Source organism: Neolamprologus multifasciatus, chromosome 16 (genome assembly GCF_963576455.1).
Source record: "Neolamprologus multifasciatus chromosome 16, fNeoMul1.2, whole genome shotgun sequence".
In the NCBI taxonomy this organism is placed as follows: domain Eukaryota; kingdom Metazoa; phylum Chordata; class Actinopteri; order Cichliformes; family Cichlidae; genus Neolamprologus; species Neolamprologus multifasciatus.
The window spans coordinates 26220442-26241572 of record NC_140454.1 but is presented as its reverse complement, the minus strand read 5'-3'; the positions used below and the strand labels follow the sequence as shown (position 1 = coordinate 26241572).

The 21131-nt window shown below is 39.7% G+C and overlaps 1 protein-coding gene across 5 annotated transcripts; it reads left to right on the top strand.

Moving 5' to 3' along the window:
- Window positions 1–198: 198 nt before the first annotated feature.
- LOC146500949 (attractin like homolog atrn-1-like) lies at window positions 199–19869 on the top strand. 5 transcript variants are annotated; one of them, XM_085136329.1, is made up of 8 exons: window positions 199–628; window positions 8680–8872; window positions 9472–9554; window positions 9654–9807; window positions 11754–11800; window positions 12303–12423; window positions 12951–13134; window positions 16879–19869. In XM_085136329.1, exons 2-8 carry the CDS (start codon window positions 8710–8712, stop codon window positions 17489–17491), a joined length of 1365 nt encoding a protein of 454 aa, XP_084992455.1. In that variant the 5' UTR covers window positions 199–628; window positions 8680–8709; the 3' UTR covers window positions 17492–19869. The 5 variants fall into 5 exon arrangements, with proteins under 5 accessions (XP_084992455.1, XP_084992453.1, XP_084992456.1 ...); XM_085136327.1 differs by having other exon boundaries at window positions 200–628; window positions 8677–8872; XM_085136330.1 differs by having other exon boundaries at window positions 206–628; window positions 8677–8872; window positions 9654–9732.
- The last annotated feature ends 1262 nt before the right edge of the window (window positions 19870–21131 follow it).

Genomic DNA, 21131 nt, shown 5'->3' with positions numbered 1-21131 from the left:
GTAGTTATAAATAAACATTATTTGCATGTTATTGTTTTTGTGCAGTTGTTCCAATGTTCTTTGTCTCATTAAAAAAAAAGACTAAAGCTTGTCTTTGACCGTAGTGTGGTAAAATGTGAACAGCTGCACGTAGTCTTGGTGCAAGGTCACAATCATAATGTGACTCACAAGACTCACAAGAACTCACATAACTGGACATGAGTTCTTGATTCTATGGAGATTAACAGTAATCCAGAAATTTACAAATTTGTCCTGGGACATCGTGTAAATGTTGTTCCTGGGACATCGCGTAAATGTTGTCCCTGGGACATCGCGTAAATGTTTTTCCTGGGACATCGTGTAAATGTTGTCCCTGGGACAACTTTAACGCAAGAGCAAGAGCACGCGTATTATATTAAAACGGATTTTTTTTAATTATTCTTATACATCATAGTCACCTAATTAGGTTGCTTTTGAAAATAAAATTGTAATGTGTATCTAAAACGAGGTTTCATACCTCATCATACGCAGAACATTTGTTTTTTGCCGTCCTGCGGTGGGAATTTACGAGGTGAAATCGAACGCATCAGCAGCCCGTTAGCAGTAAAGCAACGACCAAAAGAAGAGACACTGCAGCGGAGGACTGTCCGTAAGTAAAACATAATTTTAACGCCAAAACTGGCTGTTTTTTTTTTCACATGAAGTGACCTTTTTATAACTATTTTAGAGCTCAGAAGCTTTTCGGCACTGAAGCTCGGACCTGCTTTGGTTCCGTTTTGATCAAACAGACGAAAAAAAAAAAGTTGATCTCATTTCCTCTTCTCGAGCGATACCGTTATCATTGCTCTGATAGATTTTCCTCGGGGTTTAATATGTGGGAAACCAGTAAGGTATCTTACTTTAGCCAAGTGGCTTTCCTTCGATTACATAAACTACTGAAAGCACGCGGGGAGTCGCTGCTGGAGATGTGAGCGAGTTGTGGGTTCACGGGTCGCATTCCCCCTGATTAAACTGAAGTGTCCAAAGTCACGTTAGGAACGGTTGTACACATCAGACAACTTCACGTTAACAGCCGCCTTGTACAAAAAGGCGCCTGTTGCTACTTATCTAATGTTAAACGGTTAGAAAACACTTTTTGTCTTGAGTATACACCTAAGATAAAGAAAGAAGGCAGTTAGCGTAGCCTTAGCAGGGCCGTGCAGAGAGGTTTAAAGGGGCAGGTGCTCAAAGTTAAAAAGGGGCACATTGAACCAGGCTGAATAACAACAACACACATTCATCAAGAATCTAATATGGGAAGGGCAGGGCTGTGTTGATCTGAGACTGCAGACATTAAAAAGTCCACAGGAGAGATGGTAGCTGATTAAACAAGTGTCATGAGATAATAACAGAATGCAAAGATTGGTGACAGCGCTTGGAACCATATGGCAACAAAAAACTGTGAGAAATAAATTAGGCTCTGCCTGTGAATCACTCTTTGCTTCTTCCTTCCATCCCATCATTTCATATATCACTCTCCACTTGCTGTCTATGTGAGAACAAGGCACAACTTGCTATTGCAATAAACTATAATCTAATTATCCACACCTAACAACTCTTGCACTTAATCTATAATAAAATGATGACAGAAAAATGTTATGGCACTGCCTTTAGTAGCCTCACACAGCTCCTACTGTTTCCTCCTCATGTCCTTACCAGGCATGTCTGGACAATGTTATATCATGAGTAATAATTTAAAAAAATCCATATACATAAAACACACACATGCACGCACGAACAGTGACATTTTAGACCTTCTTCACAATACTGTATATACTATGGGCATCGTGGTGCTGATCCAGAATCCTTACATTATTATTTAATACTAGAGCTACAATAATAAAGCAATGAGGAGGGGGAAGTAATAAATATGAAATTATGTATTTATGATGATTCCATTTGTTTCACTATCCACTCTGTGCAGGGGCAAAGCTTATTACATTTTTAAACTGTAGAGATACAATAATTTTACTGCAGTAAAATCCAAATTTTGTCTTATTTAAAATATAAATCTAATATAATCTGCTTCTTAATGTATGTTCTTTAAAATACAGCGTGTGTTTTTTTAATATATTATAATTATAATACTGCATAATTATGTGGACATGCATATTAGATCGTTTTTTAGTGAAATATAATCCCCCCAGAAAGGCAGGAAAAGCCCGGAAACTTACTTTAAAACTAAATATGTTCCCTAAAACGGTGGACAGAGCTACAGACCCATGACAGCCAGGTAGCCAGCAGCTATGACCAGCACTAGTTGTACAGTTAATAAAAGGACAGGTAATGTTTGTCGCGCTGTTGCAGAACAAAACTGTTTTGTCACATCAGTCTGTGTCTCTGAGTTAATTTGTGTTTCTCCTACAGCTCCGGACCGCTAAAAATGCGCGTGCTCTTTGTGAGCTCGTTCCTGGCTCGTAACCAGCGCGTTCTGCCGTCAAGGGCGATCATTGGTTAAATGTGATCATGTGACTGATGCAAGCCAGATCTTTTTATTTAGCAAAACTGTGATTAATAGTTAAATATTATTGTTGAGGGGCACAGACAGGACTCCGCACGCCCACACACATAAAAAAAAAATAATAATAATTTTTTTTTAAAAAAAGTTGCCTCAACAAAAGGGCACTTTGGGCACCCATCAGGAAAGGGGCGGGTGCTCAAGCCCCTCTAGCTCCCCCCTCTGCACGTGCCTGAGCCTTAGATAACCTGGTAAATGGTGTCACCCAGACAACTTCATGTCTTATTATCTGTAACTGTCCGAGAATTTCAGATTCGATAGGAGTGAAAACATCACTAATGTGGCTTCATGGGAATACAGAGGCTCCATTGTGTGTGCTTTATCTGATTGCACCAGCTTGGGAAAAGTAATATATTACACATTTACCCAGAGGATTGTCAGAGACTGGTTGATTTAAATCTTTACCTCATATTTCAAGTTCGGTACCATCTATAAAGTGCATTTCCTTGGAAAGAATATATTACTGAATTTCTGATTAACATCCTCCCTAACAAGTCAGCTACCAGAATACAATACTGACACTATGTTGGTCCAGTAACTCCACAGATCACTTCCACTGTACTGATGAATGTTTGCAAAGCAGTAATAGCTTACTGTATTTAAAAAGAGGCCATGCAGTCTCTTTTTAAATACTTTTTAATTTGACCCTTTTTTTAAAAAGAAATCCAAATTATTTGTTGTATATTAGCTTCTTTTTTTTTTGCAACACACTAACAGTTACTCTGTGTATAGTCCTGAAGTGGCCTCCACACAGTAGCATCCACACAGGAAGTGATTTGGTTGTTTCCTTCACATAGCATTGTCACTGGCTGTGGTTGGTAGTGGATAGGATACCAGGCTCTGGTTGCTTAGGCAACACTTGTGTATTTACTCCCCTCCTGTGTCAGTCAATGATATCCTTTGCACTCATTGGTGGTCAGTTCAGTCAGTCAGGACTAAGAAAAGTTTAACTGCCATTAACTTTACTGATCTCTGGTTTCCAGTTTGATTGCAGTTGCTTCCATAGACTCCCGGTCCCACAGAAGTCTGTGGGAAACTAGCCCTGACTTTTGTAAGCACTTTTCAGATTTTGTATCAGGCGACACAGGATAAAATATTTATTTGATCAATTTTGGTCATTTTGTCACGAATTGGTTGCGAAACTCTTCAGTTTGATGCTTCATAACACAACTTGATGAACCTACACCAGAGGTGCCTCTGTCCATCTTTTGCACTGTTCTATACTGTATAGAGCAGTGGTCCCCAACCTTTTTTCCAGTACCAAACAAAGTATCAAAGTTGTTTGGTACCAGTCCATGGCCTGGGGGTTGGGGACCGCTGGTATAGAGGACACTCCTAAACTAATGGAGATAGTGGATCTGGAGCAGATGCCATGGAGAGTTCAGCAAGGTGATTCACAGGCCTCACTGCACATACTGTCTGGACTGGACCCAGCTGTGCTCACCTGAAACTGGACTTCGGTATTGAGTTTGTACTGCTGCATGGGCTACAGCATAGAAGAGATCATTTTTCCCTGATCATTACACGTGTACATGGAGCAGTCTGAATGATCTAGCACCACAAAACAATAGGAGGACATTTTTTTCTCTTGCTTTTATTTTAGATTGGAGCTTAAAGTGGCTAAGTTTAAAAAGATCTCCTTTTATCTTGTTCCAACTTTGTTTCAGCAAGTGTGCGTGTTTTATAAAGAGCGGAGTTTATGCAGGTGAGCAGCAGACTGAGTTAGTGGAGCTACAGGTTTAAGGTAAAAATGTAAAGAGGATGCAGATTTGTTTACCTGTTCAGCTGATAGCTGTCCACATATGGTCACAAATTCTGGTCATCTGAATTTTTCATAGTTGCACATGAACATTTCTTCATTCTTGAAGTTTTTTTCTCATCAGTACTGTTGTGTTTTGTCTTTGGGCCCCAGATGTGCTTGGGGCCCAAGCTTGGTGCTTTAATAGGTGCATGTTAAACTCGACTGCGATTGGATGATTTATTGGGTCAATGGAGCAGATGGGCTAGCGCTAGTTAGAGTATGCTCACAGTTTCGAAACATTACAGTTTCTTTAAGAGCTCCATCCCGTTTCATTTGTTTGGCTGATATCTTCACATATTGAGAATAAATTCATTAACACAGAGAAATCTATAAGACTTAAATAACCTATGTAAGACAGAAACCAACATAACAACATAGGAACAGTTTTGCTGTGCTATTTTCACCACAGGAGTTGATCATGGTGCTCAAACGTTATTTAAATTCCAGTGGGCAGCATTGCAGCAACCTGAGTTTTCTGCGACTCAGATTTCTGTAATAACATGATTACACATCCTGCTGCAATAACAGTATTTGTTGACTGAGTGAGGTTCAGTAGTTGCCGGAGAAAACCTCTTCACTGAAAAAAATCCTACGACGAATCTGAAGTCTCAGAGTTGGTTAAATAGTTTAAAAACGACAGTAGAGTTTCTTTTTAGAGTAACTTGTAATATTTGTTGGAACTGTAATTGAAATCAAAATACACAGTTATTTGCACAGCCTTAATTAGAGCTGCTTCATTATAGCAAATGATTGCTTTCCATAATTGGACCTCGAAAACCACAGATTCTCTGACTGTCATCTCAGCCTGAGCCGTGAGTGAGTTTTGGCTTTCAGAAAACACTTGAACAGAGGTGCATTTGAATTGTAACAGAAAACAAACGAGTAATCACTTTATCCTAATTATTCAGTTTTATTTAGAATCACTGGAAGACAAAATGTAAAAATGTTACATTTAAGAATAAACTGTATTTATGCCAAAAGCTGGAACTTCCTGTTTTATAGTATCCAAAATATTAAAGAATGCCTATCACAGATTAGCTCAAATAAAATAGAAAAGTTCAGTAAAATAAAATCTAATAAGGTAAAATTTACAATCAAGAAGGAGTTTATTTACACAGGAAAGGTTAAATAAGATTTTTAAAAAAGAGCGTCATAAATCAAAATCTATATTAAAAACAGAACAGGTGCTTTGATTTGTAATAGAGGACAAAATGAGATCTTAAAAACAAAAAAGTCATTGTTTTAGGCCGAATATTTTCTTTTTCTGAATTGAAATTAAAATCTCATTAATAATCCAGTTATGTTCTAACCAGTATATGAAAGTGTTGTGACCTCAGAGCTGTTTGCTCTTGTGACAGCCTGATAAGACAGCGGTCAAGGCAGACTCCAAGTCCAAACAGAGGAAAACTAATGGCTTTGTAAAACTGAGTATACTTCCTCACTTAGAGATGGAAAATTACTGCTCACAGTGAGAAAGAGCAAAGCTATTAAAACTCAGCTTACATGTGATGTAAAAGCACGCTTAAATGAGTCACTGGTGCTGTTTAGTGACTTGTAGTAATATAACTGATATAACTAAAGCACCACTGCTTGTTCATGCGTATATTACACAGTAAACCGACCTTATATCCATCTGTGTTCTGACATTTCACGGAATGATCGATTAGCTGACGAACGATAAAATAATAACAACAACAATAACAAAAGTCAGTAATTTCATTGTCCATTGGAAAAAGAACAGCCCTTAATATTTTTTATGCTGTAAAACTAAATTACATTTAAAATGAGCCAGTAGTTCATGTTTTACATTTTGGTCTTTTTTATATTTTCAACTTTTTGAAGGTGGCCTTGGGTTAGAATCCACAGGCTGGCTAGGTAATTTTTCTGTATTGAGTTTCCATGTTCTAAATGTGCCTGTTTTGGTTCTCTTTAGTACTCTAGCTTCGCTGTCTCTGCCACAACAAGTATTTAAATATACGTTTTTGAAATGCCAAAAGATCATGTGTGTCATCAGCCATCCAGGACACCATCTATTAAAGCCAGAGAGAACATGCTGAGCGCAGTGTTTCCCATAGCTGTATTAGTTTTTATTTAAGCAGGAAGTGAAACTCTTGAAAAGAAGCATTGTTTCCCTAGAGTGTTATGGGTGTTGGCATGTTTCAGGATACTGGGAGTAACTCCACCTCCAAGAGAATATATGAAGAAGCCATCCGTCAGGGAGAACATAAGGCTATCTAATTAGCATCAACTGGACTTTCAAAATAAGAGTGAGGAGGATTATTCATTAGTAAAATAGCTAGTAAATGTGGGAACACAGTGACAGATGGCCACTCATACTCACATCCAGCCCTACATGCACTTCTGAATCACTAGTTAACCTCACATGCAGCACTTTGGACTGTGGCAAGAAGCTGTAGTACCCAAGCCACTGGAGGAACATGCAAACTCCAACCAGTAAGGCCCCAAACGGCTGGTTGATTCAAATTCAGTACTGTAACTAAGTAACATTAAACTTCTTATAGGCTTGAAATTTCATATTTCAAAACTGCAGGAAATTACTGGATAAATGCTTCCCACAGTAGGGGTTCAGTCTGGATTTAGCCTGCTTTCTTTGTAGATGAGAAACTTGAGTGTCAGTTTTAAGGTTTCTGCTTTGTTCCTTGTTCAGATGCTGGGTGCTCTCAGTCGGTACTAAAAAGGTATCCAGTTGGTATTCGGGGGCATGGCTCCCCACACCCTCTAGCAGATCATTACACGAAGGAACCTTTTAAATACAAGCGCGCTCATGCTCACAGGTGTACACACGGGTGCTCACAGATACAAACTACACCCTTTTTGGCTCCTACTTCTCCTCCTGTGTGCTGTTTATCCTACATGCTGCACAATAATAATTAATATTTAGTATTTACTGTTATATTCACATAGATCATCGCAATGATGTTGTTTATTATATTGCTCTCTCCTTTTTGCTTGTTTTCTCTTTTGTCTTTCTCAACAGGTGATCCAGGTGATCGATATATGTATTTTTTGTCTGTTTGTTTTGTTGGTTTTTGTTTTTTGCCCTTTATCACCATTCCTCTTCCCCGCTGTTTTTCTTTCCCTCGTTCCTTCTCCCTTTTCTTTCCCCCAGTCATGTCTGTCCCGTGTGTAGCAAGTGAAAATAAAATAAAATAAAATAAACAATAAAAGCAAAGGTGAATCAAACAGACCAATATGGCAGGGCCGGGATGGTCAATTTGGTCAAGTAATTCCGTTGGGCATCTTTCTTTGCCTTTAGACAATAATTCCGATGGCAAAAGAACCAAACGGGACAGGGAAAAAAAAAAAAGGTATCCAGTTGTTTTGTGCGTCAGAACAGTTTTCCAAAGGCTGCTGTAGTCACTGGCCATCGGGTAAATGCAGAACAAACAGGATTCATTTGATGAGTAAAGTTAATGCGCACTCAAACCAAATGTCTTCAGTAAATTAATTCAGGAGAAAAAAATGTGTTCATTTGATAAGAAGGTTATCATTCAACAAGGAAGAAGGAAGAAGAACAGCATAAAATTCCTTCAATGCCACAATGTGCATGTAAATAAAAGTTATCTTTCTTTATCTTTCTCAGGACTCTGCAGGCAGTCGGAAAAAAGATGCAAATGAGGGAAAAGCTCTGATGGGTTCTAAAATGAAAGTTAAATTAGTGTAGTTGCGTGCAGGATTATAAGTACTAGAGTTTTTGGAAAGTTGAGTAAATTATGATTATATTATCGTGTTATATTATTATTATTACACTTCAATTCTGGCTCTGTTTGAGGAGCGGTGCTCCAAAAAACTTGGTGTAGTCCCTCTGCTCTTTTAAGATATGAACTCGGGAATATCCACTCATGTTCTGGTGGTACAGATAGTTTTTAAAGCATTTATTGTGTAGTGGTTTGCGCATTAGCTTAGAAAGTAAAAGGTTGCAGGGTCAGTTCCAGCCACAGCCCTCCTGAATACGGAAGCAGCTGTTGCTTGGGTTTTTCCTTTGTCCCTGTCTCCTGTAGTGCAGCCTTTGTTTTATCCACTTTAATCAGGGCCTGTTCACACGGACGGAGATGAAACTCATCTTTTTGCACCGTTTAATAACTTACAGCATCCAGGTGGAGTCAGTCAGCGGCTCTAGTATCTGTAGCGGCAGTGAGAGCAGAATTAATTTTAAAAAATGTCAACTTTTAACAGAAAGAATGATATTTAGTCCTGCATATCATCGCACAATGAAGCTAAAAAGGTGTGACCAGTCTGTAACATTTGTTCTTGGCACTTTTTAGCCATGATAGTGGGTCCATATAACGCACGACTGTATACATTTACTTTCTTTTAGAAGATGTTCCAGTGAGAGTGAGGGCTGCCAGGTATGAGTCAGAATAACCCCTGTTTGTGGAAACAGCTCCCCCTGAGAAGCAGCCTGTCCCCGTGCGACCGCTACAAGCACGCCTGCTGCAGCTACAATGCAAACGTCTACGTCCTGGGAGGCAGAGAGAACAGATGCCTGAGGGACTTCTGGAAATACAACGTGGGTAAGGGCCCCCACCCAATAATAGCCATGCATATATAAAGATGCAGATCTATAGAAAGACGGATGACAGAATACTTCCTTAGAAGCGATATCCTTGTGGTTGGTCGCAGAGTAGCCACTAGAAAGACCTCTTTTTAACAATTACATATTAGGCAGAGTAGCCAAAAACCATGTTCAGGTACTCATTTACATAAAGACCTCTCTTTAAATGACCAATTAGTCTACTACTTAAAACAGCACAAAAGCAACAGACAAATGTTATGACTTAACACTTTGATCTTCACTAAGATCTATCCTTTCAGGTATGGTTATGATCACCTCTAGCTCTACCCTGGTGAAGGCTACAATGCTTCAAATCTCCATCTTTTATATGCAGTCTTTTATTAGAAGATAGCACCAACTATTTCTATGGTATTTGGGCAGTGCCTTTGTGCAGATGTAGAAAGTGTTGCAAGTCGTTCAAGTTTATGTACACACTGTCATTCATGAAAAAAGATGTAACATTTGTTGATGTTTTTTGCTGCATTCTCATAAAACAGCCTCCTATAATATTCTTTTTGTAATCATCAGTTAACAGCACTGCTGTGTTCAATATTTCAGTGTCTGATGAATGGACCGAGTTGAGCTGCAATAGTGAAACGGCACCAGAGGAGCTAGAGGGACATTCTATGGTAGCTCACAAGGTACCTTCAATTTCTTTAATCATTGGACATAAAGGAGAGAGACCATCTTATGACAGCGGTGGGCATGCAGAGTATGTTTAACAGCTTTGAACTCTTCAGGGTTTCCTGTACGTGTTTGGAGGCCTGTTGGACTCTGCATACACCACATGCAGATGTGCTCTCTGGGTGTTCGACATCGGTGAGTTTCACTACAGTGCAGCATGGGCTGGCAGCCAGTCACACTGCTGTTGTAGTCAATTCTCAGGCTCAGCAGGTGAAACATGATGCTGCATGTCGATCCTCCTAATCCCTGTAAAACGTTTCATTCCTCTGTGTCACTAAAGCTGAGAGAGAAACCTGAGAGGGTCTCCATGCTCATAATAGCGGTGTCATGTGCAATACAGGTTACTGAAGTAACATGTTTTACGTATGTGAACAAAGTCCAGGTGACTCTAAAGGCATATAGAAACAACATAAGAAAAGCTGATTTACCCCAACACATATTTATCAAATGGACGAAAACTGCAGCTGTGTTCATTTCCTGCTCTAACACTTCCTGTGTTCTTCACTTCAGCTCAGTTGTTATTCTGCTTGTTCCAACATAACCTAAATTCCATCTCATGCACATTTTTTTTCAATTCTCACCACTTATTATATATAAAATCATATCACATCTGTAAAAAGCCCCCGAAACCCCCACCCTCAAAATCAATTGGTTCTTTTGTTTTCATAATAACTATAATATGTTTAATAAAGCAAATGTTTTACACAATTGTTACATTTTACCGAACTTGGATGTTTTTAGAATTATAAGCTCTTGAAGTTTTCGTCCCACTCCAAGTGTCACAATGTAAAGAAAAATCTAGTTTTGGTTCAGCATGATGGGATCTGTCATGACTTGCATAAAATGCAGCAGTTTCATTTCTTTGACATAGAGCAACAGAGACAAACATTGAAAAAGTGCATTCTGGGTAAACTTTCAAGGTTAATATCCCCATGTGAAATAGGTGGATAGGTCAATGTAGCGATAGCTGTGGAGTGGAGAAACAACACTGGTGTTACCACAATCTTAATGAAAGTTAGGACAGATCACACTGATCAAAGCAAGTTAAGGTCCTGAAGATGTTTTTCTAAGTATTAGAAGGGTCTCAGGATCAGCAGGTCATCCCTTCAGTTTCTGAAAATAATTATTTGGCATAAGACAGGATATCCACTCTTGTCATTTTATAAACACTAACATTCAGCTGCCAGAGCTCATCACACCAACACAAACACTCAGAGTCAACCCAGTTTCGTCAAACAGTCACAACCTTTTATGTCCGTGAACACCACTTTGCATCAGTCTGCTCTCAATATTTTGCAGTTTTTTGAAAGGCAAAAAATTTCCACATTTGGAGGTAGGTGGGGTTAGTGGCAGCATGAAGCGTTTTGCAGTTCACGCCAGAGACTATACAACTCACAGTTTTTGTATCATTTTTATCCCTCAGCTGTGAAAGGCTGATGGGGTGTTGACACATGCTTATGAATGTAATAACCCAAAAATTAAGCGATATAACTTTGTCAAATTCTTACAACATATGAAAAATCTCAAGGCTAGTTTGAATTTCAGTGACCTGGACCTAAAGGTCAAGGTCAGAAGCAAAGTTTTCTGAAAATCTTATGACTGTTATAATTCAACAAGTAAGTCACCTTGCATCAAGATCAAATTGCTACCATAGGTGTAGTTAACAAAACATCTCGGACAAGTTCGAATCTCAATTGAGTTGAAGGTCAAGGTCAGGGGTCAACTTCTCTTAAAATCACCTATGCTAGGAAGCGGACAGGTAGCACAGGTAGCTGGTGGTATTTTTAAATATGTTATTTATTTATTAAAACTATTTTGTCTGGTTACATTTAAGCATTAAAAACGACAGGATTAGGTTTAAAACTGTCTTGGTTTAGGTTAAAATATAACATACCACGTCTTTTAAAGCCTCTCTACAATGGCCAACTGGACAGTTTGTGTCCCTGTAACAATAGATTTCATAAGATTGGGCTGCACAACAGTGTGTGTCAGTGTATTTCAGAATCATCGCAGAAGTGCCTCTCCTTTTTGTATGTTAGTCTTTACTTACTTTTTTTTGTCTTGGAGTAAGGCTGACAGATGTTGTAAAGATATCATATCCATTTTATTGTACGTCGCTCTTTTAGTTGAATTTTCTTGTGTCATTTGTGTTTCAGCAAAGCAGAAGTGGGTGCAGTGGCAGGGAAAGAGGAGCTTGCTTGAGGTACCGAGCATTTTTCATATCTAAATGATAACATGTTCTCTGTCTATAGAAAACAATCAGATGGTTAGATCTCATTATCAGCTTATAACAGAAATAATTAACCGCTCAGTCCTCGTGTGCTGCCGTTTGTTTTGTATCACGCAGTCACAACACTTGGAAGCACATCAGTGAACACTGTGCACAGTTCCTGCCATCCTTTGCTTGTTTTAGCTTGTATCAGTGGAATAGAAGTCACACACTACCCACATGTTTGTTAGAACTTTAAAGGTCAAATAAATGGATTTGCAGTGTTTCCCCACAGAATGGATATAGCTAAGTAGGAACAGGATCACCAAAGTAGGAAGAGAAAGGTTAGGGTTAGGTTGAAGAACCCCAAATTTAATGCATTTTTTTGTGACTGTTCAATCAATACCATAGAAGAAGATCTATGTAGGAATACTGGCCTGCTTGTTAGTAGCTTACCATCTATTCTAAATGTATTTCTCTCTCTTTCTGGGTGCAGACCCAAATGCCGACCAACAGGAAGGGCCACAGCGCCGTGGTGCTCGGCTCTGCCATGCTCATGTACGGAGGATTCATTGACATGAAAGGCACCTCCCAGGATTTCTGGAGTTTGGACTTTAGTGAGTTTAAAACTGACAAAAGGGAAAATTCAGTCAGCTCCTTCCATATAAAACTAACCAAATCTTAAAATTCCCACCTCACGCACTCAAAATCAGCTGACCTTTTATGGTATTTGCCAGAGTTACTATCAAAAGATTAATTGTAGCTTTTGCTCTGCATGATTTTTCTATAAGCAACTTTGAGTATTAATATAATTGGATAGATCATAGTTTCAGTAAACTGCATCATTTTAGTCCCACTTGATGCCAAGCTCATCTTCTAGCTGTGATTCCATCTTGGTCAATATAATTTTATAAACTGCTCATATTTACCAGTGTGAATGTAGTTTATAGCTGTGAGATGGAGAAACAAATTGACAATTAAACTGAGCTGAACCGTTTCTAGGAGTGAAATCTCACCCATATTCAGTTAGAGGGCAGCATGTGAACATCATCAGCATTGTGACACATGCAAACACAATGTGAGCTGCAGAATGAGCATTAATTATAGATACTTGTGTGTGTGTGTGTGTGTGTGTTAATGGCAGATACCATGTCTTGGTCCCTGCTGAGTGGCTCTCAGCAGGACTCATTAGGCCCAGGCCCCAGACACAGTCACTCAGCTATAGCCTATCAGGGCTGCGTGTACCTGTTTGGAGGCTTAAAAGGTTTACGGGAGCAGAGAGACTTCTGGAAGTGGAATTCCAGCAGCCAGACATGGAGTTCACTCAAGTAAGTGTGGAGTTTGTCGGTATTTTTGAAAACTGGGTGCAGTGAAAAAGATCAGTTGCGACATTAACATCACTGACAGGTAGTGATGGGCAAACTGAGACATACAAAGTCGTTGTGCCAGACTGGATCATGGTTTCAAAACAATCTCACAGCCATCTCCACAGCGACACCTGCTGGCTGCTTTTGTGTCAGTACTTGAACAGGCTCTTCTGTGAAACAACACAGACAAGCATTGCACATTTCTAGACAAATCTACATGTTATACCAGACTATCAATAATTATGATCAATACATGTTTTGGAGAACTTCCTTTACAACAAAATAAGAAATACTTTGGAATGGTTAAAGACAGCGATGACTGCAATGAACTCTGTGTTTCAGCATGTGCTATTTTGCTGTGGTTGTGTTAACGTACATGAGGCTGTTTCAGTTACTTACTAATTCAGTGCAATACAAAACAAGCTAGTTTATAAATAATGTATACTGAAAATAGCTGCTCTGTTCATCATGATGTCCACACAAGGTCTGTGGATTTGACTGCGGCTCACTTTGTAAATAGGTTAAGTAGAGGCCCCAATATCATTTATTCTCTTTGTGACTGAATATAGCTAATTACACTTATGGAAAATGAATAAAATAAGAGAAAAATGAAGCAATACTGTCTACATTTGTCATATGCAAAGATTTTTATTCAAAACATTTTGAGTCTTTTTGGTTTTTCAGCTATTCTTAGGCTGAGTCAGATGTTTTTTATTATTATTAACTGACCTCCCTAACCTTGGAAAAAGTCCATTCACAAGGCACACTTGTTGCAGGTATACATAAGTCTTTTTTGCCATGATATAAAGGTGTGAATATACTACTGGATCATATGCCCCTTGAATAAATTCATCTCTGTGGGTTTCACTAACCTGGCTGTCAAAAAGTTCTATGTTTTTTTAATCCTGTTCTGTGGTTATTGTTTTTGCTGCTCCTGACTCTTAAGCTTTCTGGGAGTTTTTACTGTCATTATATTTGGTCTACACTCTGAAAATAAAACCTAGAAGCAGTAGGTAAGCCGCCTGTTGAAACTATAGTTAAATGCACCAGTTAGCAATGGACCCAGACCCAGAGTCATTCTAAATTAGCTCACACTGGCTCTTACAGATGGTCAGCCTCTAAAAAACACAACTTTGCTCATTAGCTTTTTCAGTTTAGGCCCAGTTTATAGCTGTATTGTCCTAATCACTCCAGCAGTTTAGCAAATTACAAGCTTGCTACATTGCTTTTCATTTTTTAAGTTAAAGTACTTTTTGCTTCCTAACGTTTCTTTATTCACATTTTTTTTACCTGTGTTTTAATTTGTGAAACTATATTTTAGTTGTAATTTATTTATTTTTTTCGTTTTGCTTTTAAAGAACTTTGTGTTTCAAATCAAGAAACTAATTTGCTTCAGATGATTTAAAGGATTTATTCCACATAGAGTGGTGTAATGCAGAGTAATGAGGCGTGGTGTTCATGGCAAATTGTAAAGGGTGAGAAATGAGTCAAACCTTGTAAAACAAATGCAGTTTTTAGCATAAAGAGTAAAGCAAAGAACAGGAGGAACATAAAGGGAAGGTCAAGACTCACGAGAAAACTTGACAAGCAGTCTGTTGCAGCTCCCCATCTGAATATTCCCACATAACACAACATGGCAGAAGAACCTGATCCAGTTGATGAGACAGAGAATCCTTCAGCAGCGGCTGAAAAGACTGGGATCCGTTTTCAGCCGCTGCTGTCTCGTGCTGACAGGCTGACATGTGAGGTGGAAACACTGATTGTAGTGTGTCTGTTGAAAAAAAAAAAGGAAAGAAAGAGTCCTGAGGAACCGTCTCTTTAATAGTTTAGTAATACGTAAATTTATGTATATAAAGAGCTTCAGATCACTGAGATTTACATCTGGAGACTTGGTTTTCTTTTGTTGTTTTTTTTGTTCTGGGTGACTGAATATGTTACATGTAAAGACTTGTGGATAACAGATCATCAGAGTGGACTGATTCGTCTGGCGTTATGAACATGAACAGCAGTTTATCAGAACTAATGATTAGCCGGTCAGCAGCATAGTCAGGACTAACGTCACTTGTTTTTGCCCCCTGAGGCACAGGTATCATACAGCAAATGGAAAAAAACAGACAGACAGTGTGACCTTAATAACACAATGTTACTGGAAGGTCTTGTGACTTCTAATGGTGATAACCTGACTTTGTAGGTTGTAAACCGTTACAGTTACATTTAAGTAAAGTCTAAGAAAAATATGAGAGCTTAAGATGCAGATGTAATTGTTTGTTTCTCACCTCCCCTCCAAACTTTCCCTGGTTGGTTTAGAGGTGTTTTATGGCAGGGTTCCTGGGGGAATGTGCCAAGTATGGTTTAAAGGAGGGGGGTATTTGGGAGTGTTGTGTTGATCTGACATCAGGTTCATTCTCTTAACGTTAATAGTTTTACACTCTTAACTTATTACGTTTGAGAGGAGCTGCTCTCTATAAGCAGGAGTCTGAGAGCGCCTCGTCCTGAGAGTCGGTGCGTCAGACGGTGTTTGTGAGCAGTCATTGGCTGAACGATGTAGTCCTTTCCTGAGTTTATTTTTTGGTTTTCCTTTTTAATTTGAAGACTTTCCGTAGTTAGCTAGCTTCATTCTTAGCTTTTCCTCATTTTTTCCAAACAGGTCAGAGGTATGTACCACGAAGCAAGTTCAGTAATATGCTGTTAGCTACTTCAACAAAACCTAAGCATCCAATGTTCAGAGATAATGGTATAAAGTCTGCTTCAGCCTCTTCAACCTTCACAAAATGAATTGACTGAGTGCTGCAAACTTAATTCAAAGACATTATCAGAGGTGCACGTCACAGAAATCACTGTGCATTAGAGCTCTGAAACTGATGAAGGAGACTTGGAAATCAAGTTTGCATCCAGATCAAAGGGAAATTTTACTGTCTGCATATTCTTGGTGACAAACGTACCACAAATAGACTCACTGTTTTTCTAATCTGTGATATATCAGCTTTAATTCCCAAAGTGTGAAAAGGGCTTTGGCAAAAGGAAAGGAAAAAGGGGACAGGAAGCTTGTAGTGTCTGCTGTGACACACAGATGTATTTGCAGTCCGTTTTTTGGTGTCCTCAAAACACACAAGAGTCAGTATTAAACTCAACACCTCACTCATCTATTTTTTTAAGATGTTTTTCCACAGATCATTTGCCTCCCCCCTCTTTTGTGTCCTCAGTTCCTCTCTTTGCATATTAGTCTTAGCCCCTCCCTACCACAGAGAGCAGACGAGGCAAAGAAGAGACACAAGGAGAGGAATCAAGGCAGCTGGTGTTCAACAAAACGAGATGTCCGTCCTTCAGGGCCTCCTTTAAATACGATGAGTGACACATCTGTGTCAGAAATAGATTTATCATCCCAGGTTTAACAGTGCAAATGATGTGTTTTATATCCAGGGGTAATTTTAATAAAGTAACATGGCACAACACGCCATATAGAAATATTATCACACACGCTGTGCAAGGCAGAGAGTACGATCACACATGGATCAGCAGTTTATCGATTACAGCTCCTGGTGCTCCCAGCTAGTCTCCCATTCAGGCACAACTGTGGTCCAAACAGCACTTCCTGTCTGACCGGTCTGTTTAGCTCTGATGTTTTTAGCACTGACAGCTAAACTTATTTGGCATCATTTGGTGTGCTCTTTCCTGCAAACACCACCTGTGGTTGTTTTTTCTCAGGTACGGCCCTCCTAAACTCACAGGACACTCAGCTGTCACCTATAAAGACTCAATGCTCCTTTTCGGTGGAGGCGAGACCCAGGACTCTCCAAAGAACTGCCTGTGGAGATACAGCTTCATCACTCGGACCTGGATGCAGCTCCCCACACTCCCGGGCTCCAACCCCCCAGACAAGATCCACCACTGCTGCACTGGTCTGGGTCCCAGCTACAAAACCAGTAGCACCAGCAAGAGCTTCTGCTCAGACTCAGGACTCCAGCCCAGGTTACTGGGAGGGAAACTCAAGCCGTTTAAGAACAAGTGCTTCCCAGCACCAGATAACGCTATAGAGCTGGAGACTTTCACTCCAGACAGAGAAGCCAACAGAAGTTCTTCAGAACTGGAGACCAGCAGAGAGGCCTTAATAGAGATAGATGGTCAGCGTATTGGAAGCTGCCAGACATTTGAGAACAAAGCATTCATGAAACAATGGAGCTGCTCAGAGGAGGAGGCGCTGGAGGGCAAGGATGGAGACATCACTCAGCATCTGCCCGACCTGCTGCTGGTGCTCGGCGGAAAACCTTGTACGAGAACCAGCCCCATCTCCATGTGGCAGGTGACGATGATTGACTGAATAAACGATTCTGTTCTCTGCGTGAGAAGCAGGTTTTAATAGGTGTTACAAGCTTTCTGTGAAAAAGAAAACATGAAATATTTTTATACTTTTGTACAGTTTCAGTGTTTTGATTTTTCCATTTTTGTAAAATGTGTACACAAAGGAACAAAATCTGAGAAAAACAGGGATTTGGCAGTCTGATATTTGACTCAAAAAGCTGGCTGAGCTCTGTGTTTCATAAACTAGGCGTCAGCAGTGTGGAGAAGTTAGATACTGCTGCACTGACAGGTTTTCTTTGATGTTTGCAAACATTTTTTACTTCCCAGCAACTGCTGCAAACTGAACCGACTCCACTAAAAGGCTTGGTTTAACACTTTTTGGGAAGCTCTCGCTACACTTACAGTAAGATGCTGTAGAGCACATCATTAATATGATTTGCCTTCTCCTGTGTCTGTCTGCTCCACCCTGTGTGTGAGGAGGTGCATCACAGAGACTGAGAGCAGAGAAAGGAGAAACTAACATGACTGTAAATAACTGGAGTAAAGACTCCCACACTGAGCTGTGAGGAGGACAAACAAAGCAGGTCCTCGTTTTATTTATTTTGGTCCTGTAGTTGTTTATTCCTGTATTAATAAAGACAGAATCAGTGCATTTTTATTCTTGGTTGTACTCCCATTGTACACTTCATTATGTACACCATGCTACCACCAGGGTGGACCTACTTTAGTTAATTGTTCATGGCACAGATTCACCCAAGTTTCTGCAAACATTCCTCAGAGATTTTGTTCCACATTGACATGACAGCATCACACAGTGGCTGTACAGTGAACTCATTGTCCTCTTCATGATACCAGATACCAGATATGTGGCACAGCATGTTATCCTGCTGGAAGCAGCCATCAGAAGATGGGTACACTGTGGTCATACAGATAGGCAACGGCTATACTCAGGTATCTAATGAACTGAAAAAAAGAGCAAAACAGAAATAAATGAAAAATAAGCATTATTTAATTAACATTAAAATAAGTATTTGCAGTGTCAGAAGGCTTTGGAGTGTCTGTATTTACCATTGGTACTTACTGAGGCAGGGACATCTAAAGAGTGAGTCAGCTCTTTGTGTTGTGATGAATTACTTTATTCTTCTAACCTCCTTAAATCTGTCCACGATCAATACCACACATCACATGAGACAGAACAGCTAATCTAAAACTGAACACTTGCAAACAATAAAAAAAAAAGAAAAATCAACTGTAATGAGCAAACCTGCTAAGAAATACTCATTCAAAATACACAAACTCCCTTCAGGTGGTGCCAACAAAGGTGAACGTGTGTCTGAGTGAGTTAAGAATATTTCTACTCGAGTAAAAAAATGTTTGAAATTGTGTTGCATTCGCTCGTCAGCTGAGCTTCTCCCACAGCTCCTTTCAAAATGACCAAAATGGTTTCATTTATGTTCTCATATTTTTACAGAAATATAGCTTCATGACAGAAATTCTTACCTGTTCTATGAAATGGACATTTAAACAATTCCCATCTGTTACTTCTTACAAAACAACTTCTTTGCTTTAATAAAAGTACAAAAAGTAAACTGAGCGTGTGTTTGAGTGAATTACAGTGTGCTTATATTATTTTAGCATGGCTGTTACGGTTTGGAGGAGGACTCAAGCGCAGGACTCCAGGCTCAGATGTACACAAGAAAGATTTATTTACAATTCGCCAGGTGTAGGTGAAGAAGGTGCAGGGGGGGTGCTATGTACAGCTGGGTGAGGGAAAAGGGGCTCCAGGGAAGTCCAGGGGAAAAGCACGCGTTCTTCAGATCATCCACACACACGATCACTGGCTCTCACTCCAACACTTGCCACTCGGGAATCACACAGGGTGGGGGAATCCAGGGAGCTCTGTAGACAGGGAGACGGGGTTAAATACAACGCACAAAAGAAACACACTTAACTCGACTTGGCTTCACTAACGCGTGGTAGACAACGATCCAGCAACGAACAGCAGTCACCTCCTGGCTTAAATGCTGATCATCTTAATGAGACCCAGGTGTCGCATCTCCCGAGGGCGTGGGCCGAGGGCGTGAACCCACAGTGAGTTCCGCCCCGGCGAGAGAGAAGAGGAGAGAGAGATAAACAGATAGAGCGTGCTGATCAGCGTGCAGCTGATCCGCCTGCCCGTGACAATGGCGACTGTGCAATACTTTGATGAACAACATATTGCACTGGAGACCTCACAGTCAGGCTCTTTGTTAGCTCCATGCTTTACTTTCAAACTAAATCTGAACATCTGGGCTGCAGATGTGGAAGATCGGCAAGAGTTTTGACAGAAACAGAAAATCTATAGATCACTCAAATATCTGAAGAGTGTCAAAGTCATACCAAATTCTCTAAAAGGATTCTTTTTTTTTCAAATAAAAAGTATTGCAAAAGTACATAGAAATGTCACCTAAAGGTCAGTGAGGAATATTAGTGAGTTGTAAAATAATAGTGTGCTGAGTGCGTCCTTATGCCAGGACACAAACTTAACAAAAACAAAAAGGAAATTGTGATAAAACTTCGAAACACTGAACCTGCCCGCTGATCAGCTCCTCTTACTGACCACACAGCTGTGACCGTTTGGAAATGTTTTCACCTGCTCAGAAATTTGAACACAGGCCAGCCTGACGATCTTCTAAATCGTTTTGAAGTGCAATCAACGAATGCTTTCACCTAACAGTAATGTCAGCTACACTACACAAGAGGGCGCCACATCTCCACAGACTCCATCAACGAGCTCCAGGAGATGAACTGTTCACCTATGTCTGTTTTCACTTCTGACTAAAAATTCCTTTGGACTCACAGATGGGTTTGATTTCAGCTTTAAAAAAAAAAAAAAGATGTGTCTGTTTTTAAAAAGAACTGTCGTTTACATCATGAATTCACTGCTGTTTAAAGGGGATTGAGCAGGTCATGAAAATCTGAAGTTTTTATTACATTAGATGCAAATATTGTCACCGAGGGGCTCCTGTACCTTCACTGTAACTGATGTAGTTTGTACAATGGTGCCGTTGTGTCCTGTATGCTGTCTGTGCTTTATTAATGTGAGTAATGTGTAACACTTTAATGTAACTGCCTCAGAGTTACTGGATGTCTAAAAAGATCTCTATATGACCATTGGCGCTTTATTGCACTGAACTTTTATGACTTTTATGACTTTCTAAATTTAAACATCTTTCATGGCTGACCCTCTTTTCCCCCAGAATGTCCTGTTAGAAATGCCAAGGCTTCAAATGATTTTCTTAATCCACTTCTGTAAATTGTCCCTGTAAAGTGCAACAAATCCTCATGTTTGAGGTTTGCTAAAACCCACTCTTTAAAAATGAAAAGTTACATATTTTTGAAAAATATCTGTGGACTTCAGGCTGAGTTTACCAAAAAAAAAAGGGGGAAGTCAGAATGTAAACCTCAGAAACGTTGGATTTCCACTTGATTTTACAGAGAAGTTCAGTGAACTTGAACACTGGGTCTGCCTAGAATCTCAGCATTAATAAAATGCTAAATAGAGTTCATGTGGACCTTTATTGATCCAACTTTTATTTTCTCTCTGAAGTACATCTGTTCTGGGATTACTCTGGCTTTGCGTGAGTACACCTGTAGGAGAGTAACTTAATCAGCTATTA